The sequence below is a fragment of the Vulpes lagopus genome, chromosome 2, assembly GCF_018345385.1.
Source record: "Vulpes lagopus strain Blue_001 chromosome 2, ASM1834538v1, whole genome shotgun sequence".
Taxonomy (NCBI): domain Eukaryota; kingdom Metazoa; phylum Chordata; class Mammalia; order Carnivora; family Canidae; genus Vulpes; species Vulpes lagopus.
The window spans coordinates 32,731,056-32,757,367 of record NC_054825.1 but is presented as its reverse complement, the minus strand read 5'-3'; the positions used below and the strand labels follow the sequence as shown (position 1 = coordinate 32,757,367).

The 26,312-nt window shown below is 36.2% G+C and overlaps 1 protein-coding gene across 3 annotated transcripts in view; it reads left to right on the top strand.

Moving 5' to 3' along the window:
* The window catches only part of TBC1D12 (TBC1 domain family member 12), a 96,071-nt gene that overhangs the window by 52,731 nt on the left and 17,028 nt on the right, over positions 1 to 26,312 (top strand). For all 3 annotated transcript variants that reach the window (XM_041745042.1, XM_041745044.1, XM_041745043.1), the window contains 4 exons: positions 5,074 to 5,189; positions 16,020 to 16,102; positions 18,645 to 18,762; positions 20,196 to 20,302. In XM_041745042.1, the coding sequence (XP_041600976.1) occupies positions 5,074 to 5,189; positions 16,020 to 16,102; positions 18,645 to 18,762; positions 20,196 to 20,302 (424 nt within the window). The remainder of the gene's footprint in view (positions 1 to 5,073; positions 5,190 to 16,019; positions 16,103 to 18,644; positions 18,763 to 20,195; positions 20,303 to 26,312) is intronic.

Below are 26,312 nucleotides of genomic sequence, written 5' to 3'. Positions count from 1 at the left end.
TATAGTTTCAGATGGTTCTGAACTTTCAGGTCTCTCCTGAATGTTCTATGTATTCAGTGATGACTTTACATTTTGGTTCGTAAGAATGTGAATACTTCTCATCTCTAAGTGAGCTCTGGGGACTCTTTCGCTTACTGCTCCCCAGTAATTGTTCTTATCCCAGGAGCTGTTTTTGCCTAGTCTTGTGTTTTGCCTTACACGTTGAAGGTTAGTGTTCAGCCGAGACTCAGCAGGACTCCGATGCAGATTCCTGGAGCTCTTTCTCAGTGGAATGCTTTCTTTTTCACTAGTCTGGCACACAAATTTTGGCCCTTCTCAGCCACTGTAAACTAACAGTCAGTTTTTGTTTGAATTTCCCCTTTCTGTACTGATGTCCAGGGTAGCCTTCATGCACAGTGGAGTGATGCTAGGCTTATCTTGTTTCCCCTTTGTCAGGGATCATCACAAAGGCTATTTTCAGCAAGAAAGGTGCTATGAATTACCCAGTACACATGTGGGAATTTACCCTATCTTTGTAAAGAATTAGCCATTGTGTTTATGTGTGTATGCGTGCGTGTCATTTTTAGGAATGTAGATGAAAATAAAATGCTTATTTAAGTTTTTAATTACATATTCAAATGATTACGATATAGTATATAAAATAATGTATTAAGAACTAGTACTTTCCTGTTCAAAACTGTGTTATTAAAAAAGAAAAAAAAACTGTGTTATATCTTCAACATCAATGTTTAGCATCACTGTGATCACTGTAACTGGTTTTGGGGTCTCTAATCCCGGAGCACATTATTTTCACTTTTGTCCAAGCTGTAGAAGATACAGTGCCCCCCCCCCCCTTTTTTTAAGTAGGCTGCACGCCTAGTGTGGTGCCCAACATGGGGCTTAACTCTTGGTCCTGAAATCAGGATCTGAACTGAAATCAAGAGTCAGACACTTAACTGACTGAGCCACCCAGGCACCCCAAAGATACAGTGCTTTTTGATTCTTTGTACTATCTTCTATGAGAAATTTTGTCTCAAGCCATAAATTTCCAAATGCATTACATTTTTTCTTTCATTCTATAGGTATAAAATTATCACTATAGCAAAGTCTCTTACTATGTTATTTTTTGATACAATATAATTTTATATATTTAAAGACTCTTGATGATAGCTTACAATCAGATGGTTATAACTCCAGAAATAAATATTTTACGTTTAATTTCTTCCTTTCCTACTCCAGTTAAGCAAACAACAATAAAAAAAATCTGCTCATCAACAAGTGACCTTCCACACTGATTGAGATAATTTCAAGATATGTGTCTTCTAATAATTTGCTGTTCAAAATTAATAGAAAGTACCTAGGATAAAAGATGCTATTAGCAAATGGGCTACGTCTTTTCTGAGAGATAATTTTGGGAAAAAATATCTTTTATTTTTATATGTATAGAATATCTCTTTACCTTGGAATTGTAAGACATTTTTTCTACCTTACACTTAAGGAGATGACAACAACTGCCTACCATATTTTGATCAGACTAGAATGATTGCCTGTTTGATGCATATTTTTTTACAGTAGCAGAATAAATTATTCTACAGATGTTTGCCTGTCTGCCCTTAGCATTGGTTTCACCTACTATTCTAGTTATCTCAATTAAAGTAAAAATAGTTTATAGGACAAAATATTTTGAGTGAAAAGGAAAGAATAAATTACAAAAATAATAAACAGGCTTCATTACAACATCCCATAGAAATACATTCCATATGTTAAATGCTGCTTCTCTTACATTTAGTGGATAGATTCCAGCTACTCATAAAATAGGTCAGTTAAAACAGCTTTGTTGGCAGAAAATGGAGCAGAACCTTAGAGTATTTTCAGATGGTGAGTGTACTATGGCTAGCATTATTTACTGATTTCTTTGGACTATGATATTTCCAGTTGCTTTTTAATATTGTAAAATTCCTTTATAGCTTTATAGATTGTAAAGTTATAAAGGACCAGGTCACAGTGTTTAGCTCATTTTTAAACTTCTGTTGAGGAAATATATGGGGGATTTTTATGATATGATAAGACACATGGAATTAAAGAGGAGAACCTCTTAATCATTCAGATTCCTGTTGTTTTTCTACATATATTTAAGCATATGTGAAATACTTGTTTATCACTTCTTTTGACTACCACATCAGAGAGCACAATTCTAGAGGCTTAATCATATTGAAGTTTGATTTTTTCTTTTGGCAAGAATATTTCAGGAATTGTGGTATGTACTTCATACTGCACCATAAGAGGAAACATCATCTGGTGGTCTTTTCTTGTGATGTTTAGTTGGATCAGTTTATTGTCAGTCTGATCTACCCATTTTACAGATCCCCATTATTCTCTCACTTAATGATTTTATCTCATTTTTTTTTTTTAATTTTTATCCATTCATGATAGTCACAGAGAGAGAGAGAGAGAGGCAGAGACACAGGCGGAGGGAGAAGCAGGCTCCATGCACCGGGAGCCTGATGTGGGATTCGATCCCGGGTCTCCAGGATCGCGCCCTGGGCCAAAGGCAGGCGCCAAACCGCTGCGCCACCCAGGGATCCCCTTTATCTCATTTTTTAAAATTGTCATAGACAGCTACTTGTTAATAGACAGCTACCGTTAATATAGTAAAGTATAGATTGTTAAAAGGCCAGGCTCTGGAATTATACTGTCTGCCATTTATGACCTTCAGCAAGTGACTGCATCTTTTTGTGCCTTATTTTCCTCTACTGTGGTTAGGTGCCTCCCTCACAGGGTTCTTTCAAGCATCAAATGTGTTAAATGTTTGAAACAGTGCATGGTACATTGTGTCAGTAAATATTGTTAATATATTGATTTAGAAGTGCTATTTTACTGTGTGCATTAGCATTTTTTTTTTTTTTTTGGCCTGGGAAGTTTTTTTAAATAATAATCATTATATTCTGTCTGTCAGTGAGACCAGGTCACATTGTAGGAAAACAAAGCGCCATTTATTTATTTATTTATTTATTTATTTATTTATTTATTTATTCATGATAGACACATAGAGAGAGAGGTGGAGACACAGGCAGAGGGAGAAGCAGGCTCCATGCAGGGAGCCCGACGTGGGACTCGATCCCGCGACTCCAGGATCACGCCCTGGGCCAAAGGCAGGCGCTAAACCGCTGAGCCACCCAGGGATCCCACAAAGTGCCATTTAAATGATTAAAAAAAACCCTCATCTATGTCTAGCATCTGATTTTTAATAAGAAAAATACTAGCAGAAAAGGGGATTTGTTACATTTGAGTTTGTAACAAAGAAAAGAAACCTAATTAAATATATATATCCTAGATGTTAGGAGAAAAAATTATGAAAAAGAAATGAGTGACCTTTTGACTCTCAAAAGCTATGTAGTTCTTTACGATGGGAGGTAGTATAAATGAACATACATAATCCTAAATAACTTGAGAAAGAAGTCTTTAAAAATCCTGTGCAATTATCCAAAGATGCTCTCAGATTAACAGCATAGATTTACTAGATGGAAGGGGAGAGGCAGAACTAAAGAATTATAAAACAGTAATACAAACCTTTATAAGCACTGGCAGTAACTATAAAGTAGGCTGGAGTTTATTAAAGATGTTTAAGGCAGCATAAATTTCTTAGAAAGTAATATGGCAAATTGGAAGATTAAGCCTCAACAAGACCATCAAATTTCTAAGGGAGATAGAACCATCAGTTTATTATTTTACAACTGTTTGATTCAGTAGGGAGAAATAGTCTTTGATTTGGAAAAAGATAATATAAAAAGAATTATAGGCCATGGTAGGAAAGCAGCCAGTAAGTGGATCACTTGATCATGTTAAGTGCATTTCATTTTCTTCATTTAAATTAATGTCTTCTCTAGCTGCCAGCAAAGACTTACAAATCTACCTATGAAATTGTTGTATAATATTTAAGAATTTCTTTTCTTTTTAAGATTTTATTTATTTATTTGGGAGAAAGAGAGCTCATGTGAATGGGGATAGGGAAAGAGAGGGCCAGGGAGAGAAACCCAAGCAGACACTCACTGAGTGCAGAGCCCCACACGGAGCTCAATGAAGGGCTTTCTGGGATCTGGAGATCACAACCTGAGCCAAAACCAAGGGTCAACAGACACTTAACTGAGCCACCCAGGTGCCCCTTTGAGAATTTCATAAAAAATATACTCATTACCTGGAATGGCCAAATCTAGATTTATTTATTTATTATTACTATTTTTTTTTTTTTTTAGAAAGGGAAAGATGTGGGTTCTGGAAATTCTTTTTTTTTTTTTTTTTTTTTTTTTTTTGGTTCTGGAAATTCTAAGCCTGTAAGCTTGTTACTGATTTTTGTTGAAATTCTGGAAATAATTTCAGTAGAAGTCTGTGAACATTTATGAAAAAAATGCTCATCTATAGAAATTTAAAGTTATCTACCAAGAACATACCATGTCACATTCACTTTCTTTTGAGAAGTTATCTGTTCAGATGAATTAGAAAAATACTGTAACAATAGTTTCATGATTTTAGTGGTACATTTCACAATCTTTTGCCATATTTTTGGATAAGAAATGATGGTGAATTGTTTACCTTTAAATAGGTAGTTGTATAGTATTTAGATTTAGAGTAGGTCAAAATTCAAAACCAGCGTTTGATTACAGTGTTAATCTTGGGAGAGATCTTCAAGGCATCACAGTAGGATTATGCCTGTGTCAACATTTCCATTATTGATCTGTCTGAAGGGTTGGAAAGTACGTTTATCTGCTTGTAGATTATTCAAAGCTGGACTTGGATAGCTGATACCATAGAAGGCAATCAGAAACCTCTCCCTAAAACCTTACCTCATTAACCTAGTGTATTTGTATCTCCCCACTCTCTTAACATACTTTGATACTTTATATGTAATATAAATTCATGATTTATATTGCTTCAGGGAAAAGGGACTTTTTTTTGGTCTGCCTGATAGTTTTATCAAATTAATGTATCAGTTGTATGTGTCTTTTATTATAGTGTATCCAATGATACAGATTTAATGATGCAAGCAAAATTGGAAAAGATTCTGCATAAAGTATATATATTTTTTATCTACTCTAGGAGTATGAAGCACGAACAGGGAGGACCTGTAAACCACCACCTCAGTCTTCAAGACGTAAGAATTTTGAATTTGAGCCACTTTCTACCACTGCCCTGATTCTTGAGGATCGACCATCGTAAGTATTCTGGTTGTCATCAGGCACACTGTTTATATTTTAAACTTCAATATAAATTTCAATTTAAATATATTGAGAAATTAAAAATAGAAATGGCTTTATTTTAGAAAATTTTAAAAATCTCAGTCATGTATCCTAAAACTTATTGTGAAGAATATATTACTGATGTCCAGACTTTATACATATTTTCTTGAAGTATCTCTGCACCAATGTATGAAACAGAAAATCTTGGGGATCCCTGGGTGGCGCAGCGGTTTGGCGCCTGCCTTTGGCCCAGGGCGCGATCCTGGAGACCTGGGATCGAATCCCACGTCGGGCTCCCGGTGCATGGAGCCTGCTTCTCCCTCTGCCTATGTCTCTGCCTCTCTCTCTCTCTCTGTATGACTATCATAAATAAATAAATTAATTAATTTAAAAAAAAAAAAGAAAATCTTGGCTTTTTCATATCTATTCTTATTTCAACCCTCCTGCTTTATCTTAACAAGATAAGGCAATTATTTTTCCTTTCTTAACATTTAGTATGTACGTAAGACACGTGTGTTCTTGCCATTTGGACAAATTTTGAAATCGGAACTGGAAATAAATAATTACTATCAACTCTTTGGTTTACTATTATAAAGAATACATTTTTCCTCCTAAGATTTTATTTATTTGAGAGGGAGAATATGAGCAGGGGAGGGAAGTGCAGAGGGAGAGGGAGAAGCAGATTTCCTACTGAGCAGGGCGCCCCACGAGGGATTTGATCCTAGGACCTTGGGTTTATGACTTTAGCCAAAGGCAGCTGTTTAACTGACTGAGTCGCCTAGGCACCCCAAGAATATATTCTTAATATCCAGCAAACGTTTTAAATTCTTCCTTTTGCTTTTTCTGCCCTTTACATCTCAGCCTTCCACAAAGCTGCTGTTCTTCAAAATACCGTCTTTGATTTGTTATCAAACAAAAGACACCTTCCCTAAAGCAAGATGTTTTGATTCTTTTTTTTTTAAGATTTATTTATTTATTTATTTATTTATTTATTTATTTATTTATTATAGACATAGAGAGAGAGAGAGAGGGAGGCAGAGACAAAGGAGGAGGGAGAAGTAGGCTCCATGCTGGGAGCCCGACGCAGGACTCGATCCCGGGACTCCAGAATCGCACCCTGGGCCAAAGGCAGGCGCCAAACCACTGAGCCACCCAGGGATCCCCAAGATGTTTTGATTCTTAACTCTTTTCCCCTTCTTGGGCTCTCTGGATATATTCTTTTTCTTCTCTTAGACTTCTCTTCCTTCCAGTATAAAAATTCCTAACCTGTTTTGTCATTTTCCTGGTCTGCAGCTTTTCCCACCCATTATCAAGAGGAACATAATAAAAGAGTCTAGATCCAAATAGGCAGAGGTTAAATTGAATATTTTTTAGACATTGTGAGAGAAGAAAGTTTGGACATAAGTATATTATTATTATTTTTTATTCCTATTGCATTCCTTCACACTAAGGAACTGTGATCAGGACAGTCATAACTCCTTTCCATTGGTTAAAAAAAAAGCTTTTCAGAGATTTAGTTATGAGAACATGTCAGAGTTTTATTTCAGTCTTACTGTCAGGCCAGTTCATAGTGGTTAGATGAGTGAGAAAAGAATGCCTGGTTGAAAGACCTTCAGACTCTCCCAGGTAGTCAGCTTGAACAGGTAGATAACTAAATTCCCATTAGAGTTTTCTTAAACTGGTTGAAATTCATCCAAAATGGATTAAGCTCTTTACCAGGACTGTTCATTTCTTCCCAGGACTTCATAAAAATTCTATGCAAAAAGTTCTGTCCTAAACAGTATTTGGGACATATTTTTCTTTATGCCATATTTTATTCTGCAGTGAAACCTGTTTCTTTAAGTCCTGCCTTCATGCCTTTGCTCCTTTATTGCCCTCACTTAGGTGCAATTCTTATATCCACTTCTCACTTACCTAACCCTTTAATGACTAGGCTTTATCTTTTCTATCCAGTCACGTCTTTGACTTCAACCTTCAGTGATCTCTGCTTCTCTTAAATTTTTCTTATAACTTGTACAAGCAGTTCCACAAAATTGGAACTTGAAATAGTACACTAGACACAGTGAATTTATAAGATCTCAGTGTTCTGAAAATGTATAAACAACTGAAAGAATGACTTTCTTTTCCATGCTACCATCTGAAATTAATATGGTAATTATAATGTTACAGTTTCTATGCTGTTTCTGTAATTTTGTTTATCTGTAATATAGAGATCAACTTGATAGCTACTGTTCCCCTCAGTTCTGAGATGCTGTAATTTAAAATTTTTGTTCACCTTTCTACAATTGGAGGGGTCTTTACATTTATGTAACTAAAGCTAACAAACGAAAGCTTTCCATGGTGTTAGAATATGGGAGTACCTGATCGCTCATCCCTCCTCTACTTCAACAGTTGAATAGTAGATCTAGAGAACCAGTGAGAATGAAAACTTTCACTTTATTAAGGGTAAGACCAGATGAGAAGGCATGGTGCAACTTGTTTATTGAATGGCACTCTGGGGTGCCTGGGTGGCTCAGTTGGTTGAGCATCTGACTCTTGATTTCAGCTCAGGTCATGATCTGAGGGTCGTGAGATCAAGCTCCACATTGGAGTCCAACACTTAGCAAGTAGTCTGCTTGAAATTCTCTCATCTCTCCCTCTGCCCCTCTTTCTGCTCATGCTTGCTCTCTCTCTAAAATAAACAAACTTTTAAGATAAATAAATAATAAATGGCACTTCCTACTTTAGCTCCTTCAGAATACTCTCTTAGCATATTTGGGCCAGTTCACATCCATCCCTTCATGGGCTAAGAAGCTGGAGCAGAGCCTTGTATAATCTGTAGTTCTGTTTCTGGATGCAGCCAAGTTCTGTTAATACTACTACTTTATCTATGAGGTGGCATCTGGGTGCGGTTGAAGAAAGGGGAAGAGGTTTTTCCTCAGTGTGAAATTGATTTTGGAAACTTCCTCTTTCATAGGTCACAGTGATAGTAGGAGGAAAGGAGGAATTTCCCTTTGCAAAGGAAGTTTGTGAATTGGTGCTACTTTTCCTTTTTTAGTCTCTGTAATTTTGCAGAAACATCCAGTCATTTACTGCATAGATCTTTATAGTCAGAACTTCTTTACATCTGAAGCAACTATAGCATTTAATCATCTGAAGTTTCAGAAGATTTCAAATGTAGGAATTTCTGTAATTTTATCCTTTGGTTGTTAATATTCTGTTTATGTTTTGCTATCTTAATCCACCTTGCAATAAAGCTAGCCTTGGACAGGAAGGTAAGGGCATCCATACAGGGTGACTGTGTTGTTGAGAGCCTCTTCTATGTTTTAAATCAGTGATGCTTATAGGACTTTTTTAAAACCACTAGTGGATAGAGGTACCTCCTCTTTCTCCTCTGGCTTCCCTTTTTTTTTTTTTTTTAAAGATTTTATTTATTTATTCATGAGAGACAGAGAGAGAGGCAGAGACACAGGCAGAGGGAGAAGCAGGCTTCATGCAGGGAGCCCAATGTGGGACTCGATCCCAGGACTCCAAGATCGAGCCCTGGGCTAAAGGCAGGCGTTAAACTGCTGAGCCACCCAGGGATCCCTCCTCTGGCTTCCTTACTGAATTACTGCATACACAGTACCAAACCAAATGGAGAAATCCTTAAGATACAAGTGAAGGCTGACAAAGTGAAGTGTAAGGTTTTTATGTGATACCTTTGAAAGGCAGAAAATGTTCATACCATGTATTTTAGCATGATATACTACCTTAGATATTCATTGATGGTTTCTTCTCTTGACCACATAACTAATTTACATTTTTATAAGAGATAAGAATAATCTTTATCTTTTTTCATAGAGTGACTAAGAGTACTGAGTGAGGTGCTTAATATTTCCTGAGTGATTATATTCACTCAGCCTTTGGTTTTCTTTTCTTTTTTTTTTTTTTTTTTAAGATTTTATTTATTTATTCAGGAGAGACACAGAGAGAGGCAGAGACATAGGCAGAGGGAGGAGAAGCAGGCTCCATGCAGAGAGCCCGATGTGGGACTTGATCCCGGAATTCTGGGATCATGCCCTGAGCCAAAAAGGCAGACGCTCAACCACTGGCCACCCAGGCATCCCAGGCTTTGATTTTTAAGACTAAATAATCCTATTTTTAAAATTTACTTCTCCAGGCAAATGAATGCAAAATCAGTGGGGGTTTTTTTGGGGGGAGAGAGGGGGGAGAAAAAAACAAAAATAATATATGTATTTGTTTTTATGCTTTATTCATTCACTGTCTAGCCTATAATTACTTAGCCTTTAGGGTGGTGAAAGCTCTGAGCTTCCTCAGAATGTCAACTATTAGTAGGATGCCTACCATATGGACCATTCACCTTTGGAGCATAATTATTGGATATGTACGATGTACCAAGGTTTTTGCATTTGTGATGATTTGAAGAAGGGGATGCCAATACTTAGAATACTTAGAATAGTTAATAAGCCAATGATTATTTATGTACTGTTTTTGTTTAGATTATATAAGTCCTCACTTAAAAAAAACTGAAAACACAATAAAAAAAACGTGACATAGGACTATCTGAAAAGTTCTATTTCCTGAATGGTGTTTAACTCCTTTCTGTAAATCATTTCATGCTAAGACTGGCATGCTTACCACAGATATAAATAAAGCTATCTGCTAGCCTCTTCTCAAAATCTTTCAGGACTAGGTCAACATAGTTTGGGGAACTATCTGGAAAAATCAAGGTGTGAATGATCAGTGAAACAGTAACATGTATATAAAGGGACTGTATTCTCTTATTAATTAGGCCTTTATAACCATGGTTTGGAGACATAGTTCTGTATTACATAAAATCTGTGGTCTTTGTGCTTATTCACAGTTTAGTTCTATTTTCTTTTTTTTTCTTTTTTTTTTTTTAATTTTTATTTATTTATGATAGTCACAGAGAGAGAAAGAGAGAGAGAGAGAGAGAGGCAGAGACATAGGCAGAGGGAGAAGCAGGCTCCATGCACCAGGAGCCCGACGTGGGATTCGATCCTGGGTCTCCAGGATCGCGCCCTGGGCCAAAGGCAGGCGCTAAACCACTGTGCCACCCAGGGATTCCTAGTTCTATTTTCTTACATAGAGGATTTAGATAGCAAGTTACTGCTCCTCCTTTTTCTAGAGTCTAGACCTGTAGTCTCCATTATGGTAGCAATTAGTCACAGGTGGCAATCTAAATTTAAGTCTAATTAATTAAAATTAAATAAAATGTAAAATTCATTCCCTCAGGCATACTAGCCACACTTCAGGTGCCTGGTAGCTTCATAACAGCTGATGGCTGCTGCATTCTGAACAGCACAAAACATTTCTATCATTGCAGAAAGTTTTAGTACTGGTCTAGACCATGAGAAGAGACTGTGAGACTGTGCAGAGAAGAGATTGATCTATTTAGTTCTATAAATTCTGCTTTCTTAATAAATAGAAGACCAGATCCCCCAAATTGTATTCTTAAGTCTAGACTACTCTTTTGCTGAGACTTGTGGAAAAGAAACAGGAAGGGATGAAAGTGCAAAAAGCATTAAGATTCACACCAGGAGGGATCCCTGAGTGGCGCAGCGGTTTAGCGCCTGCCTTTGGCCCAGGGCGCGATCCTGGAGACCCGGGATCGAATCCCACGTCGGGCTCCCGGTGCATGGAGCCTGCTTCTCCCTCTGCCTGTGTCTCTGCCTCTCTCTCTCTCTGTGACTATCATAATAATAAAATAAAAAAATAAAAAAAAAAAAAAAAAGATTCAGACCAGGAGAAGCAGGCAGCATTCTAACTGAAGTGAATGATCAGGTCCTTTTGGTAGAAAATAGTATTAACTGATGAGAAGTCTTAAGAGTAGATTTATAATTCAAAAACTAGAAATGAAATTTGAATTAAGCTATTTTCTCTGCTGGTAAAATACAGATTTCTAAAGGTAGATGAAGTATAGCTATCAATCAAATAATTTTCTGTTGGGCAGCCCCGGTGGCTCAGTGGTTTAGTGCCACCTTCAGCCCGGGGTGTGATCCTGGAGACCTGGGATCGAGTCCCAAGTCAGACATCCGGCATGGATGGAGCCTGCTTCTCCCTCTGCCTGTGCCTCTCTCTGTGTCTCTCATGAATAAATAAATAAGATCTTTATTTTTTTTTATTTTTATTTTTTTATGATAGTCACAGAGAGAGAGAGAGAGAGAGAGAGGGAGAGACATAGGCAGAGGGAGAAGCAGGCTCCATGCACCGGGAGCCCGATGTGGGATTCGATCCCGGGTCTCCAGGATCGCGCCCTGGGCCAGAGGCAGGCGCTGAACCGCTGCGCCACCCAGGGATCCCCAATAAGATCTTTAAAAAACAAAAACAAAGCTAGATGCTAAGGAGATGGAGAAATTGGTCTTTTATTATAGGATGGCAATCAAGGTTCTTTTTTAAAATTATTTTTTGGGCTTCTTTTGGATAAAATATTTTGTTCAAGTATTTTTTAATTTCATCTATTATTGGTGAGTTGCCTATATTTTTAATATTGTATTAGTAATTTCTCTGTAGTTTATATCTTGACTCTTCATGGGCTACCTTCAAGTGATATACATTTTAAATATATAAGGCTATAGCAATATGCTTCTGCTTTACAGGTTGTAAAGCCCATGTATTAGGGTTCTTTGGAGAAATGGAAATCCCATGTATTAAGGTTCTTCTTTATATATATCCTATATGTAAGAGATTTATTAGAAGGAAGTGGCTTTCATGAATTTGGAGGCTGAGAAGTCTAAAGATCTGCAGTGAGCAAGCTGGGGACCCAGGTGAGCTGATGTTCCAGTTCAAGTCCCAAGGCTGTGAAGTAGGAAAGCTGAAAGTGCAATTTCCAGTCCAAGTTCACAGGAGAAGACCCATGTCCCAGCTCAAAGGCAGGCAGGAAGAGTGGGAGAGAGAGTGACACACAAAACTAATCATTACATCTACCATACATTTTTGTTATTTTTTCTTTAAACTTTTTATCTTCTAAGAATTTTTGTAACTAGATTTCTATCTGCTATTATTTCCTTCTACTGAATTTTTTTCTTAAGATTTTTATTTATTTGAGAGAGAGAGAAAAAAAAAAAAAGTGTGGTAGGAAGGAGCAGAGGAAGAGAGAGACTCCCTGCTAGCAGGAAGTCTGATATGGGGCTTGATCCCAGGACCCAGAGATGAAGGCAGACGCTTAACTAAGTGAGCCACCCAGGTGCCTCCTGAACATTTCTTCATTCGTTCTTTCAGAGAGAGAGAATAAGCAGGGGGAGCAGCAGGCAGAGGGAAAGGGAAAAACAGGCTCTTCACTGAGCAGAGACTGATGTGGGGATTAATCCCAGGACCCTGGGATCATGACCTGAGCCAAAGACAGAGGCTTAACCAACTGAACCACCCAGGCGCCCACTGAATGTTCTTTTAACACTTTTTGTAGTGCTGATCTGCTCTCTTAATACTTTTACTTTGAAATGCTTTTAAGATTTTTATCTCTGAGTTTTATGAATTTGATGATAGGCTTTGGTGTGGATTTCCTCGTGTTCCTTCTGTTTAGGGTTGATTGAACTTCAGTGTGTCTGCATTTATCATTTTTTATCAACTTTGGAGAAATTGTAGCTTTATTCAACTATTTTTTTTTGTCTGCCTCCTCTCCCCTTTCTTCTGAGTCAGTTAAACATATATTATGTTGCTTACTACGATTCATATCCCACAACTCAGGCTGTTTTGGGGGTGGGGGTTAAGGGATTTTTTTTCCTTTGTCTTTCATTTTGCAGAGATTTCTATTATATCTTAAATCTCATTTATTTTCTGCAGTTTGTAATCTGTCAGGCCCATCTTTTGTATTTTTTCAGTTAAGAAATTATACTTTTCATCTGTAGAGATGCGATTTGGATCTTGAGTATTTCATATCATGTTCCTGCTGTTTTCCACTTTCTTGAGTATATTTACAATAGCAGTTTATCATCCTTGAGTTATAATGTTGTTATCTGATATTTCTGCATTATCTCTGCTGATTTTTTCCTCAGTATAAATTGTATTTTCCTGCTTCTTTGCTTCCTTAGCAATTTTTATTGGACCCTAGCTTTTGTGACTTTACATAATTGGATGCTGGGCTTTTTGTGTTCCTTTAAATGTTGTTTGGCTTTAGTCTCATATGAAGTTCTTTGGAATTGGTTTGACCCTTTTAATCTAATTGTTGTTAGAGTGATGCTAGAAGAGCCTTTAGTTTAGGACTAGTATCCTTACTACTGAAGCAATATCCTAACTATTCACTGGATACTCTATCTATTAAGAGGTCTTTCCACTCTGGATGGCCCAGTGTGATCTTTGAGAATGTTCTGCCTTTTTCTTTTCTGGTATTTCTTTCCTTGGCTACTGTAATTTGATCACACACATGCATAAATAGTACTCGGCCAGAAATTTGAGGGTCCCCCTCTGTAGATCCCCTTTCTCTGTGCTCTGACCTGCAAAGTCTAGCTGTCTCAGCCTCCTCAACTCCAAACCTTGTTTCCTCAACTCAGCAAGACTGATGAGCCCTGGGTACTTCCTTCCAGCACTGAGACTTGGAAGCCCCAGTCTTTTTATGCTCAGGCTTTCGTATTTGTAGCATTACCATGTTTGTTTCCTTTCTCATAAGGATCACTGTCTTGTGCTGCCTATTGTCCATTGTCTAGGAATTATTGCTTAGTATATTCATTTTTCTAATTAATCAAGCGGAGGGTAAGCCTTTTCCTCTTATTCCATTATGGTCTAAAGAAGTCTTAAGTCATTCCTCCTTGTTACAACATACATGAGGAATCTAGGAGAAGAAGAATCTACCTTGAGAGGTAAAATGTATCATTTGAAAGTTTGTCACTTATCTTTCCCCATCCTAGCCTGTTGAAAATAATTTATTTTTATTTTATTTTATTTATTTATGATAGGCATACAGTGAGAGAGAGAGAGAGAGGCAGAGACATAGGCAGAGGGAGAAGCAGGCTCCATGCACCGGGAGCCTGACGTGGGATTCGATCCCGAGTCTCCAGGATCGCGCCCTGGGCCAAAGGCAGGCGCCAAACCGCTGCGCCACCCAGGGATCCCTGTTGAAAATAATTTAAAACACTGAGGGTCACCTAGGTGTCTCAGGCATATAGCATGTGACTCCCCCCCGCCCCTTTTTTTTTTTTTAAGATTTAACTTACTTATTCATGAGAGACAGAGTGAGAGGCAGAGACACAGTCAGAGGGAGAAGCAGGCTCCATGCAGGGAGCCTGACTGGGACTCGATCCTGGGACTCCAGGATTGCGCCCTGGGCCAAAGGCAGGCGCTAAACCGCTGAGCCACCCAGGGATCCCCTTAAAATTTTTTTAAATTAAAAAACCTGACCCCTCAAACTTGACATTATAATGATATATTTGGATATATGGTAATACTCAGATGTCCTTCTTTTGCATAGTCATATATCTAAATCACCTGTTCTGTGAAGCTATTAATTTTATTTTTTAAAGATTTTATTTATTTATTCATGAGAGATAGAGAGAGAGGGAGGCAGAGGGAGAAGCAGGCTCTGTGCAAGTAGCCCGATGTGAGACTGGATCCTGGATCCCAGGATCACGCCCTGAGCCAAAGACAGACGCCCAACTGCTGAGCCACCTAGATGTCCAAAGCCATTAATTTTATAAGCCAAAATATATTATATGCAAGTGATTAACTGATTATCAAATTTGTTGTTAGAATGTTATCTTAACACTGTGAAAGTGGGAAGCAATTTGCTATAAAAGTATACCTGCACTTACCACATGACCCAAGAATTCTACTCCTAGGTATTTACCCTAGAGAAATGTACCATGGAGTAAACATATACCTGCATGAAGACTTGGGGGTGAATATTTTTAATAGCTTTATTTGTAGTGGCCCTAAACTGGAAATAATCTAGATATTCATTCACATGGATAAATAGAGCACTGCCCACCAATTAAAAGAAATATATTACTAATATGCAGAATAACATGGATGAATTTCAAAAGTATGCTCAGCAAAAGAAGCTAGACACAAAACAATCTATATGAAATTCTTTAAAAGGCAACCAACTGTGAGTGCCAGGATAGCTCAGTTTTTAGGTGTTGGCTCTTGGCTTCGGCTCAGGTCATGATTTCAGAGTCTTAGGATCCAGCTCCATGTCAGGCTCTACACTCAAGGGGGAGTATGCTTCAGGATTTCTCTTGGTCTCTCTGCTCCTCTCCTTGCCCCACTACTCACTCTGTCTTTCTCTCTAAAATAAAGAAATCTTTAAAAAAAAAAAAAAAGGCAACCAACTAATGTATAGAGACGAAAATCAGAGATGTAATTAATTGCCTAAGGTAGGAGGTGGGTAAGTATTGAGTGCAAAGGGGTCATAGTCATAAGGAAACTTTGTAGAATGAAGGAACTGTTGTATATCTTGATTAATATGTTGGTTGCACCAAGTATATTCATTTGTTAAAACTTGTCAGACTGTATTCTTGAAATGTGTTCATTTATTGTATGAAAATTATACCTCAAAAAGTTGACTAAAGAAACCTAGTAAGTGGGTTTAACAAACCACCTAGAAATATTGGCTGAATCTGACACATTTAAATAATATATAAACAAGTATACTACATCAGAATATAAATATAGTAACGTTTATATAACAAATATTAGCAACCTGGAATTCTGATTATTTTCTAAAATGCAGAGTTCTTTTCAACCTTTTACTTAAGGTATGAAACGAGAAGCTTGGATAGAAATTCTTTGTATTTGGCTATTAAAAGGAAGAAATTTATACATTTAAAAGTTAGTTTTTAAAAAATTGGCTTAAGACATTTTTTTTTCCAGAAATCTTCCTGCCAAATCTGTGGAAGAAGCTTTACGTCACCGACAAGAATATGATGAGATGGTGGCCGAGGCTAAAAAACGAGGTATAAAGTTTAACTCTGATTGGTATATTTAATTTACTAATGTCAATAGGAATCTAACCCGTTGGTTAAATTTCAACAGGAAGGATGATGAGAAATTAAGTCCATCTTTAAAATGATGCTGTTTTAAAAATGAATAAATAAATAAAATGCTGATTTCTCATTTTTCTAACTAAATCTGTTATTAAAAATAAAATGTCAAAAAAATAAAAATAATAAAAATAAAATGTCATACTTTTTTTTCTGCAAGTACTTTTATAAAACTATTATGAGGAGAAAGGCAGTAGACTAAGAGGGTTCTTCTAATTGCAGTCATAAACCTTGGACTACTATTATTTTAACTTATGAATGAAAGTGATACGAATTTATTTCATGAAATTCACTTGTACAGTTTTTAAGCTTTTAAATATTATAATTTAATACTTTTAACACTTTAAGGTAACTTCCTATAGGACTATGAGAATATGATTTGAAGTTGGAGTTTACTAATGTGACTTAATGGAGTCTCTCTAGAATCCCAAAACTGTCATTTGGACAGGCGCATAAATGTCTATTCTGGTGTAAAAATTCGCACATTTATTTATTCTCTCCTCCAACCAAAAAGTATAATGTAAGGATAATTTAGCAGTATTTATTTACTAACCACTGTTAGTTCAGGATACATTTTTAGAAAATATTATACAGCTATATATATTTTTAGACACATGCCTTTTAACTGATTTTTTTTCTTTGACTTAAGTTAATAGAATACTAATGTATACATTTCTATCTTGTGGCTTTATTTTGGAAATAAAGTTAATTTTTAACTGTTATAAGAAACCTATAAGGCCAGTTATATCTTTCTAAAAGCTGTATCATTTAAACATTGGTTGAGTTTATTTTACTGTCTCAAATTTGAAATATTCCTAACATACCCAACAAATTTTAATTGACTCTGAACTTTGACTTTACTAGTTGATTAATGTTTAAGATAGTTATTGATAAGTATGTGATGCTAACAACATGATATGATAGCAATAACATTAAATTGGGAAATCGGAAGGTAATGACTTTAATCTTCTTTGACACCGCATGTAAATAAACCTAATGTTAGTTTTCTCAAGACTGAAGTTTGGGGAGGGGGGCCAGGTTGACTAGATTTAGGCTCTCAAGCCACTCTGTCTATACTTTTTTGGTTTATTTTATTATTTTATAACACTTTTTTAATTTAAAAGCAGTGGAACTCTCTCCAACAAAACATTACATAGGATTGCCAAAGTGGCTCAGTTGGTTGAGCTTCCAGCTCTTGGTTTTGGCTCAGGTCATGATTTCATGGGTTGTGGGATCGATCCCCAGGTCAGGCTCTATGCTCAATGGGAAGTCTGCTCAAGATTCTCTCCCTCTCCCTTGCGTCCCGCACCCCTGCCCCAACACCTGCTTGCTCTCTCTCTCTCTCTCTCTCTCTCTCTCTGTCTCTCTGTCTCTCTCTCTCTCATAAAATAGATCTTAAAAAAAAAGAAACCTTATATAGATTTTAATATTTACAACAAATTAAAGAAAGAGGAGTTGCTTACTTGACCTCCTGCTTACCCCTTAAAATGATTACTGAGGTATTTGTGAAACGCAGTTAGTAAACATTTAGGCTAGCTGACCATTGAAGTCCCCATTGGTTCTAAATTATATATAAACAGATGGGATGCCTGAGTGGCTCAGAGGTTAAGCATGTCTGCCTTCAGCTCAGGGTGTGATGCTAGAGTACCAGGATTGAGTTCCACATTGGGTTCCCTGCATGGAACCTGCTTCTCCCTCTGCCTCTGCCTCTCTGTCTCTCATAAATAAATAAAATCTTTAAAAATTATATTATATTTTAAATATATATTATTATATTATGTATTATATTTAACAGTATGATGTAATTATATTTTTTAATGTACATATCTATCACTTCTCTCTTTTTTTAAAAAAAGATTTTATTTATTCATGAGAAACACAGAGAGCAAGGAAGAGATATAGGCAGAGGGAGTAGCCTGATGTGGGACTCAGTCCCAGGACCTGGGATCACAACCTGAGCCAAAGGCAGATGCTCAACCACTGAGCCACCCAAGTGCCCCAATCACTTTTCTTTTTGAGGCACCTCTTATTTCAGAATTGTGACTTCTGATTTTCAGAGGAGTGTTGTGTATTTGTTAATGGTTTTTTAAATTTCAATCTAATTAGTAAAGTGAGACATCATAGTAGAAAGGGTAAATTGTAAAAGTACCATTGGCAAAATTACTTTTTAATATCATTAAAAAAATTTATTTTAGAGAGCATGAGCAGGAAGAGAGGTGCAGAGGGAAAAGGAATGAAAGAATCTCTCCTTGCTGAGCATGGAGCCCAGTGCAGGGCTTGACTTCATGACCCTGAGATCATGACTTGAGCATAAACCAAGAGTCAGATGCTTAACCAGCTGAGCCACCCAGCTACCCCTAATGTCATTTTTAATACCTCTTTTTTAGACTTAGATAGAAAAGGGCATATGACCTAACTTTTTTGTATTGAATTAATTTTTACTTGTTTAAAACAGAAATTAAAGAAGCCTATAAAAGGAAAAAAATAATGAAAGAACGATTTAAACAGGAAGAAAATATCGCAAGTGCAATGGTAATTTGGATCAATGAAATACTGCCCAATTGGGAAGTAATGTAAGTAAGCAGACTTTTCCTGAATTCCAGTCTGTCTCCAAAGATCTCATGTTTCTAATACTCTGTTTTTATTACTTCCAACATGTATCTTATGCTTTGGCTAAATGAAACTGTGAATCAGTGTCTGAAAAATTTCATGATTATTTCTGTGCCTTTAATTTTATAAATCCCTCAGTCTCTAATACATATTTCCCTAACTGACCACCCTCTATGCCTGTCAGAATCTTATCTCTCCTTTGAAGATATCCATCTGAATGCTAGTTGATCCATGAAATGGTAATTTCCTGTTACCGTATTTTCTTAATTCTGACATATCCTTTGTCACAAGATGCACTATTGATGTAATAGCAGGTTTTTGTAAAGAAAATATTAAAGACATACATTTGTTGTAAGATGCATTTATTAAATGTTAAATATTAAAGTGATTTTTAATATGCTTCTCTCATAAACATAAATTTGCTATATATGACCTTTCCCTTCTATAATGTCTCATAATAGTTTGAGACTAATGTACTACTTGCTTTACTTTGTCTTTTATTTTCTGATCATATTTTTGTATATGCCTTATCTTCTCTCTAGACTGGAGGGTTGGAGATGTATTCTGCAGTGCCTAGTGTAGGATATGCATGAGGAATTTGTTAATATTGGTACTATGTGATAGATAACAAATTAGACTCTTTACATTAATCACATTTGATTCTTATGATCTCCCAATTTTAGAGAAGCTCAGGGTCAGAAAGGTTAAGTAATTTGCCCAAGGTTATACAATTAATGAATAGTTAAATTAGATTTGAACTCAGGTCTCTATGACTCTAAAGCCTAAACTTTCAGTAGACTGCACTGCCTCTCAAAGACAAAGGCCTTACCCATAGTAAATACCTTGTGGTTGTCTTTTTGTTACTGAGTTGACGACACATTTTTATGTTCCTTTTATCTTGTTTTTTTGTGATTGTCCCATATTTCTGATTCTCTCATTGTACCCTATAAGTGGCAGCTGTTGAAGGCAGCTCCCTTTAAATTACTATTGTCTTCCATAGGGTGCTATGTATTCTTTAGGTTTCTGTTGCCTACAAACATGAACCCCATGGAAAGAATGCATCACATACTTAACTGTGTGTTTTTTTTTTTTTTAAAGATTTTATTTATTTATGATAGATATATAGAGAGAGAGGCAGAGACACAGGCAGAGGGAAAGGGAGAGGCAGGCTCCATGCCGGAAGCCTGACGCGGGACTTAATCCCAGGGTTCCAGGATCGCGCCCTGGGCCAAAGGCAGGCGCTAAACCACCGAGCCACCCAGGGATCACCACATATTTAACTGTGTTCTTAAAAATCATTCAGTCACTTGGCCATAGACTAGGTAAACCATCATGCAACTAGTGTTTTTGGTATAAAAAGTAACTCTTTCCTTTTTTTCTCCCCCTTTAATTCTAGGCGTAGTACAAGAAGAGTTCGAGAATTGTGGTGGCAGGGATTGCCCCCTAGTGTTCGTGGGAAAGTTTGGAGTCTAGCTGTAGGAAATGAACTAAATATCACTCCTGGTTTGTATTCTATATTCAGTTACTCCCACACATGTGAATAGCCATCTCCAGAGTTACAAAGCAGATTACTAGATTGGCCATTTAAAAAGACATTACCACATATAATGTCATTTTAAGAGCATGCTTCATTCCCACTCCTTCTAAAACCTTTATGATTTAATGAGTAAGTTACTATATAAATGAGATTTATGGGTTTTCCTTTAGTTGACAACCATCAGTAATACTATTGACATCTAAATATCTTCACTGCAGATAACTTCTGGGATTCTAGGTAGCAGTGGATGTATATACAAGGAAAAGTAAAATAGTCTAGTTATTCAAAAAAACATAAATATTGGTGGAAGGCTAGAAGTTTCTTTTCCTGCATCTCTATCCAAACCAGTCCTTTTGAATTTTTTTTATTTGACAATTTTCAAATTTAAAAAACAAAAAGAAGACTCTCAAGAACTGTTTTTTTTCTTATGCTTTTTAAAACCTTAAAGGATAAAAGTAAAATGTAGAGTGGTTTAGAGGCAGTAAGAAAAAAAAAAGAAAGGTTATATAAAATTAGGATAATATCAAATAGAGGAATATGTAAAGTAGTTAGTAATAAAAGGTGCTACTAAATAGGTCTGAGTGATAATGACAGTGCTAGACAGTGGCACCACAGAAAGACTTAGGGACTCTGGTATATAGTAATGTGAATAATAGATTGTTGCTGTTACTTAAAAAATGTTATTACATGCTAATTTTTTAAAAGACAAGCAATAGTAAGGTACAAGCAATGTTTCTTTTCCCTCTTCTACTCAAACTCCTGCTTTTGATCCTGCTATAAGTTAGCAGTTTAATGTATGTTCTTCTAGATCTTTTTCCTATGCACATTAAAAAAGTGTGCATCAATGTATGATAATTTTTAAGGCTCCCTCCCCCCCCAAAAAGGAATGTGTGCCATAAGCTTTATTTTGTGGCTTTTTTTTTTTCAAACTATACTCTGTCTTGAACATCCTTCCATATCACTACATACAAATGTACCTTATGTACACTATAGCTGCACTGTATTCCACAGTTTGGCTGTACTATAATTTATTTAATCCTTTTCTTAGTGATAGCCAAATCAATGACATATGTATTAAAAGAACAACATGTACTGTTTTTTTACCTCTCAAAAGTGATTAAAATAAATGAGAATCACCACATAATATGACTGATAATAATATAGAAATTTTTATCAAAGGCCTCAAAAAATAACCTTTGACCTATATATTCTTGCTCTAAAAGTAAAAAAATTAACAGGATTGGGTACAAAATCTTTTCTACAAGGATGCCCATTGTAGCAAATCAGCTCTATTTTAACTGGACAGAATTATAACAATAATCTTAAAAGTGATGCCAACTTTGAATAACATGATTATGAATGATTTTTTTTAAAGATTTATTTAAGAGAGAGAGCATAAACCAGGGAGAGGGGCAGAGGGAGAGAGAGATAAGCAGACTCCTTGCTGAGTGGAGAGCCTGATGCAGGGTTCAATCCCTTCTGTTCCCATGAAAAGTCAATTTCATGACTCTGAAATCATGACCTGAGCTGAGATCAAGAGTCAGACACTTAACCAACTGAGTCACCCAGGTGTCCCTATGAATGATTTTTAACATTGATTTTCACAAGTATCATAATGAACATTTTACTTTAAACTAGACTTTTTTTTTTTTTTTTTAATATAATTGAAAGGAAGAATTGAATGAGGTACCTGGCTGGCTCAGTCACTAGAGCATGTGACTCTTGTTCTTGGGGTTGTAAGTTCAAGCTCCGTGTTGGGAGTAGGAGTTCACTTTAACAAAAATCTTTTTTTTAAAGATTTTATTTATTTATTCATGAGAGATACACAGAGAGAGGCAGAGACAGAGGTGGAGGGAGAAGCAGGCTCCATGCAGGGAGCCCGATGTGGGACTCAATCCCAGGACTCTGGGATCATTCCCCAAGCCAAAGGCAGATGCTCAACTGCTGAGCCACCCAGGCATCCCTTACAAAAATAAATTAAAAAATAAAGGAAGAATTAAGTTTTTAATTTAGCTTAGAAAGGTTAGAGTCTACCTAACTCAACCCTTCCCTCCAAATAGAACAGAGATTTGTTTTGCCCTCTGTGCTTGAAACAAAAGGAAATATATATATATATATGTATTATAGTTAGAACTCTCAGATAAAATCCTTGACTTTAAGGACTATTGGACATATTGTAATTGTTTAAAGCCTTAAAAATAGGTTTTGCAGACAAATGAGGTGATAAAGTATTGATGGCTATTTGAAATTTTGCAGTTTTGTTCAGAACTTTGGAGTTAGGGGATCCCTGGGTGGCGCAGTGGTTTGCGCCTGCCTTTGGCCCAGGGCGCGATCCTGGAGACCTGGGATCAAATCCCACATTGGGCTCCCGGTGCATGGAGCCTGCTTCTCCCTCTGCCTGTGTCTCTGCCCCTCTCTCTCTCTCTCTCTGTGACTATCATAAATAAATAAATTTAAAAAAAAGTTAAGAAAAAAAAAAGAACTTTGGAGTTAGGATTTTAAGTGTCCTGATAACTTCTACATTAAAATAATGGTTAAATTGTATTAACCTTTTGTGATACTATAATCAAAAAGTTCTTTTTCAAGCTTAAAATTTATGAAGTTGGTAACATAACCAAGTTATTTATTTTGAAAGTAATTTTATATTTTCTCTACTAAATAGTTGTATATTCAGGAATGGATTAGGTGATCATTCTTTTTTATTAATGGTAGGAAGGAAGCTAAATTTCAATTGAAGTAAATTTATTTTTTTAAGATTTAATTTTTTAAAAAATATTTTATATATTTGAGAGAGAGAGAGAGTGAGAAGAGAGAGTATGAGCAGGGGGAGAAGGAGGAGAAGCAGGCTCCTCATTAAGCCAGGAGCCTGATGTGGGGCTCGATCTGAGAATCCTGGGATCATGACCTGAGCAAAAGGCAGATGCTTAACTGACTGAGCCACCCAGGTACCCCCCAAATTTTATTTATTTTAGAGAGAACGTGACTTGGGGGGGGAGAGAGAGAGAGAGAGAGAGAGAGACAGAGAATCTGAAGCAGACTCCATGTGTACTGAGCATGGGGCCCAATGCAGGGCTTGATCTCACAACCTTGATTGAGGTCATGACTTGAGCCAAATTCAAATGTCGGACACTCAACTGACTGAGCTACCCCAGCCCCCCAAAGTAAATGTGCTTTTGATGATTTTGTTTACTTTTAATGATTCTTAACAGTTTGACTTTTTACTTATTTAATCATAAAATTTATAACCATTTAGAGAATAGTAGAATAAGGGTTTGTAGAATAAGAATAGAATAGTAGAATTAGAATAAGTAGAATAGAGAAAAAGAGTAAGGGTTCTAAAGTCAGTCAAATGTGGTTCAAATCTTGATTCCACTATACATTAGGTTTGTGACCTTGGGCAAATTACTTAACATCTAAGAGAATTCATTTTCTTCATCTGTAAATGGAGGTAAGATTATTAAGCTATCTCAAAGGATTGCTCTAACAGTTATTTGTGGTAATGAATATAAAATTAGAGTGAAAGTAAAATTTGCTGAGAGTATATACAACATCATCGTCAGAAAATGAGAAAGTGAAACATAGACTGATCTCAAAGAGTTCGTAATTCAAGTCCAAGATACACCTTTAAGTCTGCTTCAGGTTCTACATTTGTAGATTCAGAATAACGTAAATGAGATATGTGGAGTCAGTCAAGCATGGAATTGAACTGAGATTTCAGGTCTTCTTATAGTAAATAAGCACCATAAATCTTCCCTGGAGAGATGTCCTTTGATTTTTTTAAAGTGCATTACCACATTCTTATTATTAGATCAATTTTGGGGCTCCCAAAGATGATTTATTCTGTGGGCCATTTTTCTTCTCAGAGCTTTAAAATTTGAGTAGAATAGTGAAACTGGATGTGGCTTGGAATCAATTTGAAATCAGAAATTGTGAACTTCAGTTTGGTATCTGATAACTGCAAAAAAAAATTGTATATCTGAATTAAAAAATTATATCCACCTCTTCTATCAAATTGTTGATGGACTCAAATAATAGAAATTTTGACTTTTTAAAAAAACTTTCTTCTTAAATCTTTGAGTGATGAAAAGTGAAAAGGGAGAAGAGCTCAAATAGAGTAAGAGTCTGTTAGATATATATCTAGTCAGCTTTTTTTTTAAATAAAGATTTGATGCTTAGCGATATGAGAATATTTATTATTATGGTACAGTCATACATTGGAATACTGTGCAGTTGTTTAAAAAAAAGAAAACTAAAGCAATTTTATTCTCCTAATAAGGGATCGTTTCCAATATAATAAAGCAAGATGCAGGTCAGTGTTGTAATATGTTGCCACACTTTTTTCAAGAGGAAGATAGGTCTGAATATACTTGTGCATACATATTTCCATCTTTAGATTTCTGCTAAGCATAGTTACATCTGAGGGAAAGAAATTTATTTTTCATTCTATACTGTTTTATACTATTTGAATTTTTTAAAAATCATATTCATCCTATTGCCTTTAAACAAACTTTAAGAAAAAAAGGCAAACTGAAGCAAAAATGATCTTGGTAAAAAAAAATGATCTTGGTATTATGGGCAATATATAAATGTTGGTGTTTGGTAAGATATGTTTTTTGCTATTCATCTGTCATTGAAATGTTCTGTTTTTGTGTAATTTAAGAATTTCAGTAATGGTTAGCAGTAAAGACAATTAAAATCTGAGAATTGAAAAAAAATTTAGTTTCTTCTGTTCTTGAAATTGTATTGAGATCCTGCGTTTGGATGCATAAAGTGGTAGTTTCAAAAGTTGATTGGGCACTTGAAAGATAGGAGTAGGGATCCCTGGGTGGCGCAGCGGTTTGGCGCTTGCCTTTGGCCCAGGGCGCGATCTTGGAGACCCGGGATCGAATCCCACATCGGGCTCCCGGTGCATGGAGCCTGCTTCTCCCTCTGCCTATGTCTCTGCCTCTCTCTCTCTCTCTGTGTGACTATCATAAATAAATAAAAATTAAAAAAAAAAAAAAAAAAAGAAAGATAGGAGTAGAGATTTTTGAATTCAGGCTCTCCGACCAAATCTGAAGTTTAGGTAGCTTTAGATAGCAATATCATAATGGAGAAACCGGTTTGAAAAGAGAAGGAAAGTAAATACTAGCATTTATTGAGGGTCTGTAAGGTATCAAGAGCTTTATGAAAATTATCTTGTTAATTATCAGAATCTTTCCAGTTATTGTAGTAAATAGTTTTGGTAAAATCAGGTTCTTCAGTTTGCCACACTTTTGATGCCTGCTATATGAAGCTGTGATAAGATTTTTCTCTATTTTCACTATTTTTAAGAGTAAAAGTTAAATCAGAATTCATTTACCCCCATATATCCAATCTGTTAGCTAGAAGGTATGTTCTATAGGTTCTTCAGATATCTGCAGTTGGGCTTCTGCCCCCTCCACCTTCAGATGTTGCTCCCACCAGGGTCACCTATGATCTCTGTGCTACAAATTCCAGTGTGTACTTTTGCTATAAGATACTGGACAGTTGATCACTTCCTTCTTTGTAGCTTACATCCAAATGCTTCCAAGATTTTACATATATTATCTCATTTAATATCTGAAACCTCAGGATTTAAGTACTAGTACTATCTCAACTTTATGAATGAAAAACTGAGGCTAGAAGAGGTTAAGTAACTTGTCCAGTGTCACACAGCAACTCCCATACAGCAACTCCCTATTCTATGTATACTTAGTGAAATGCTCTTTCCTTTGGTTTCTAAGACAACTGGTTCTCTTTTATTTGTGCATTTCTTATTCTCCTTCGGATGTGCCTCTTCCTGGGTCTACCCTTTCAGTATTTGTCTTTTCTGGAAATCCATATTTCTCATTTTTTCTTGCCCTATATAATCTTGAACACACATGAAAGTGGTTTTAATCACCACCTATATGCTGATGCCCCTCAAACTCTTTCTCCAGTCCACATGTGCCACCTTCAAATCAAGTTTATCTAAAA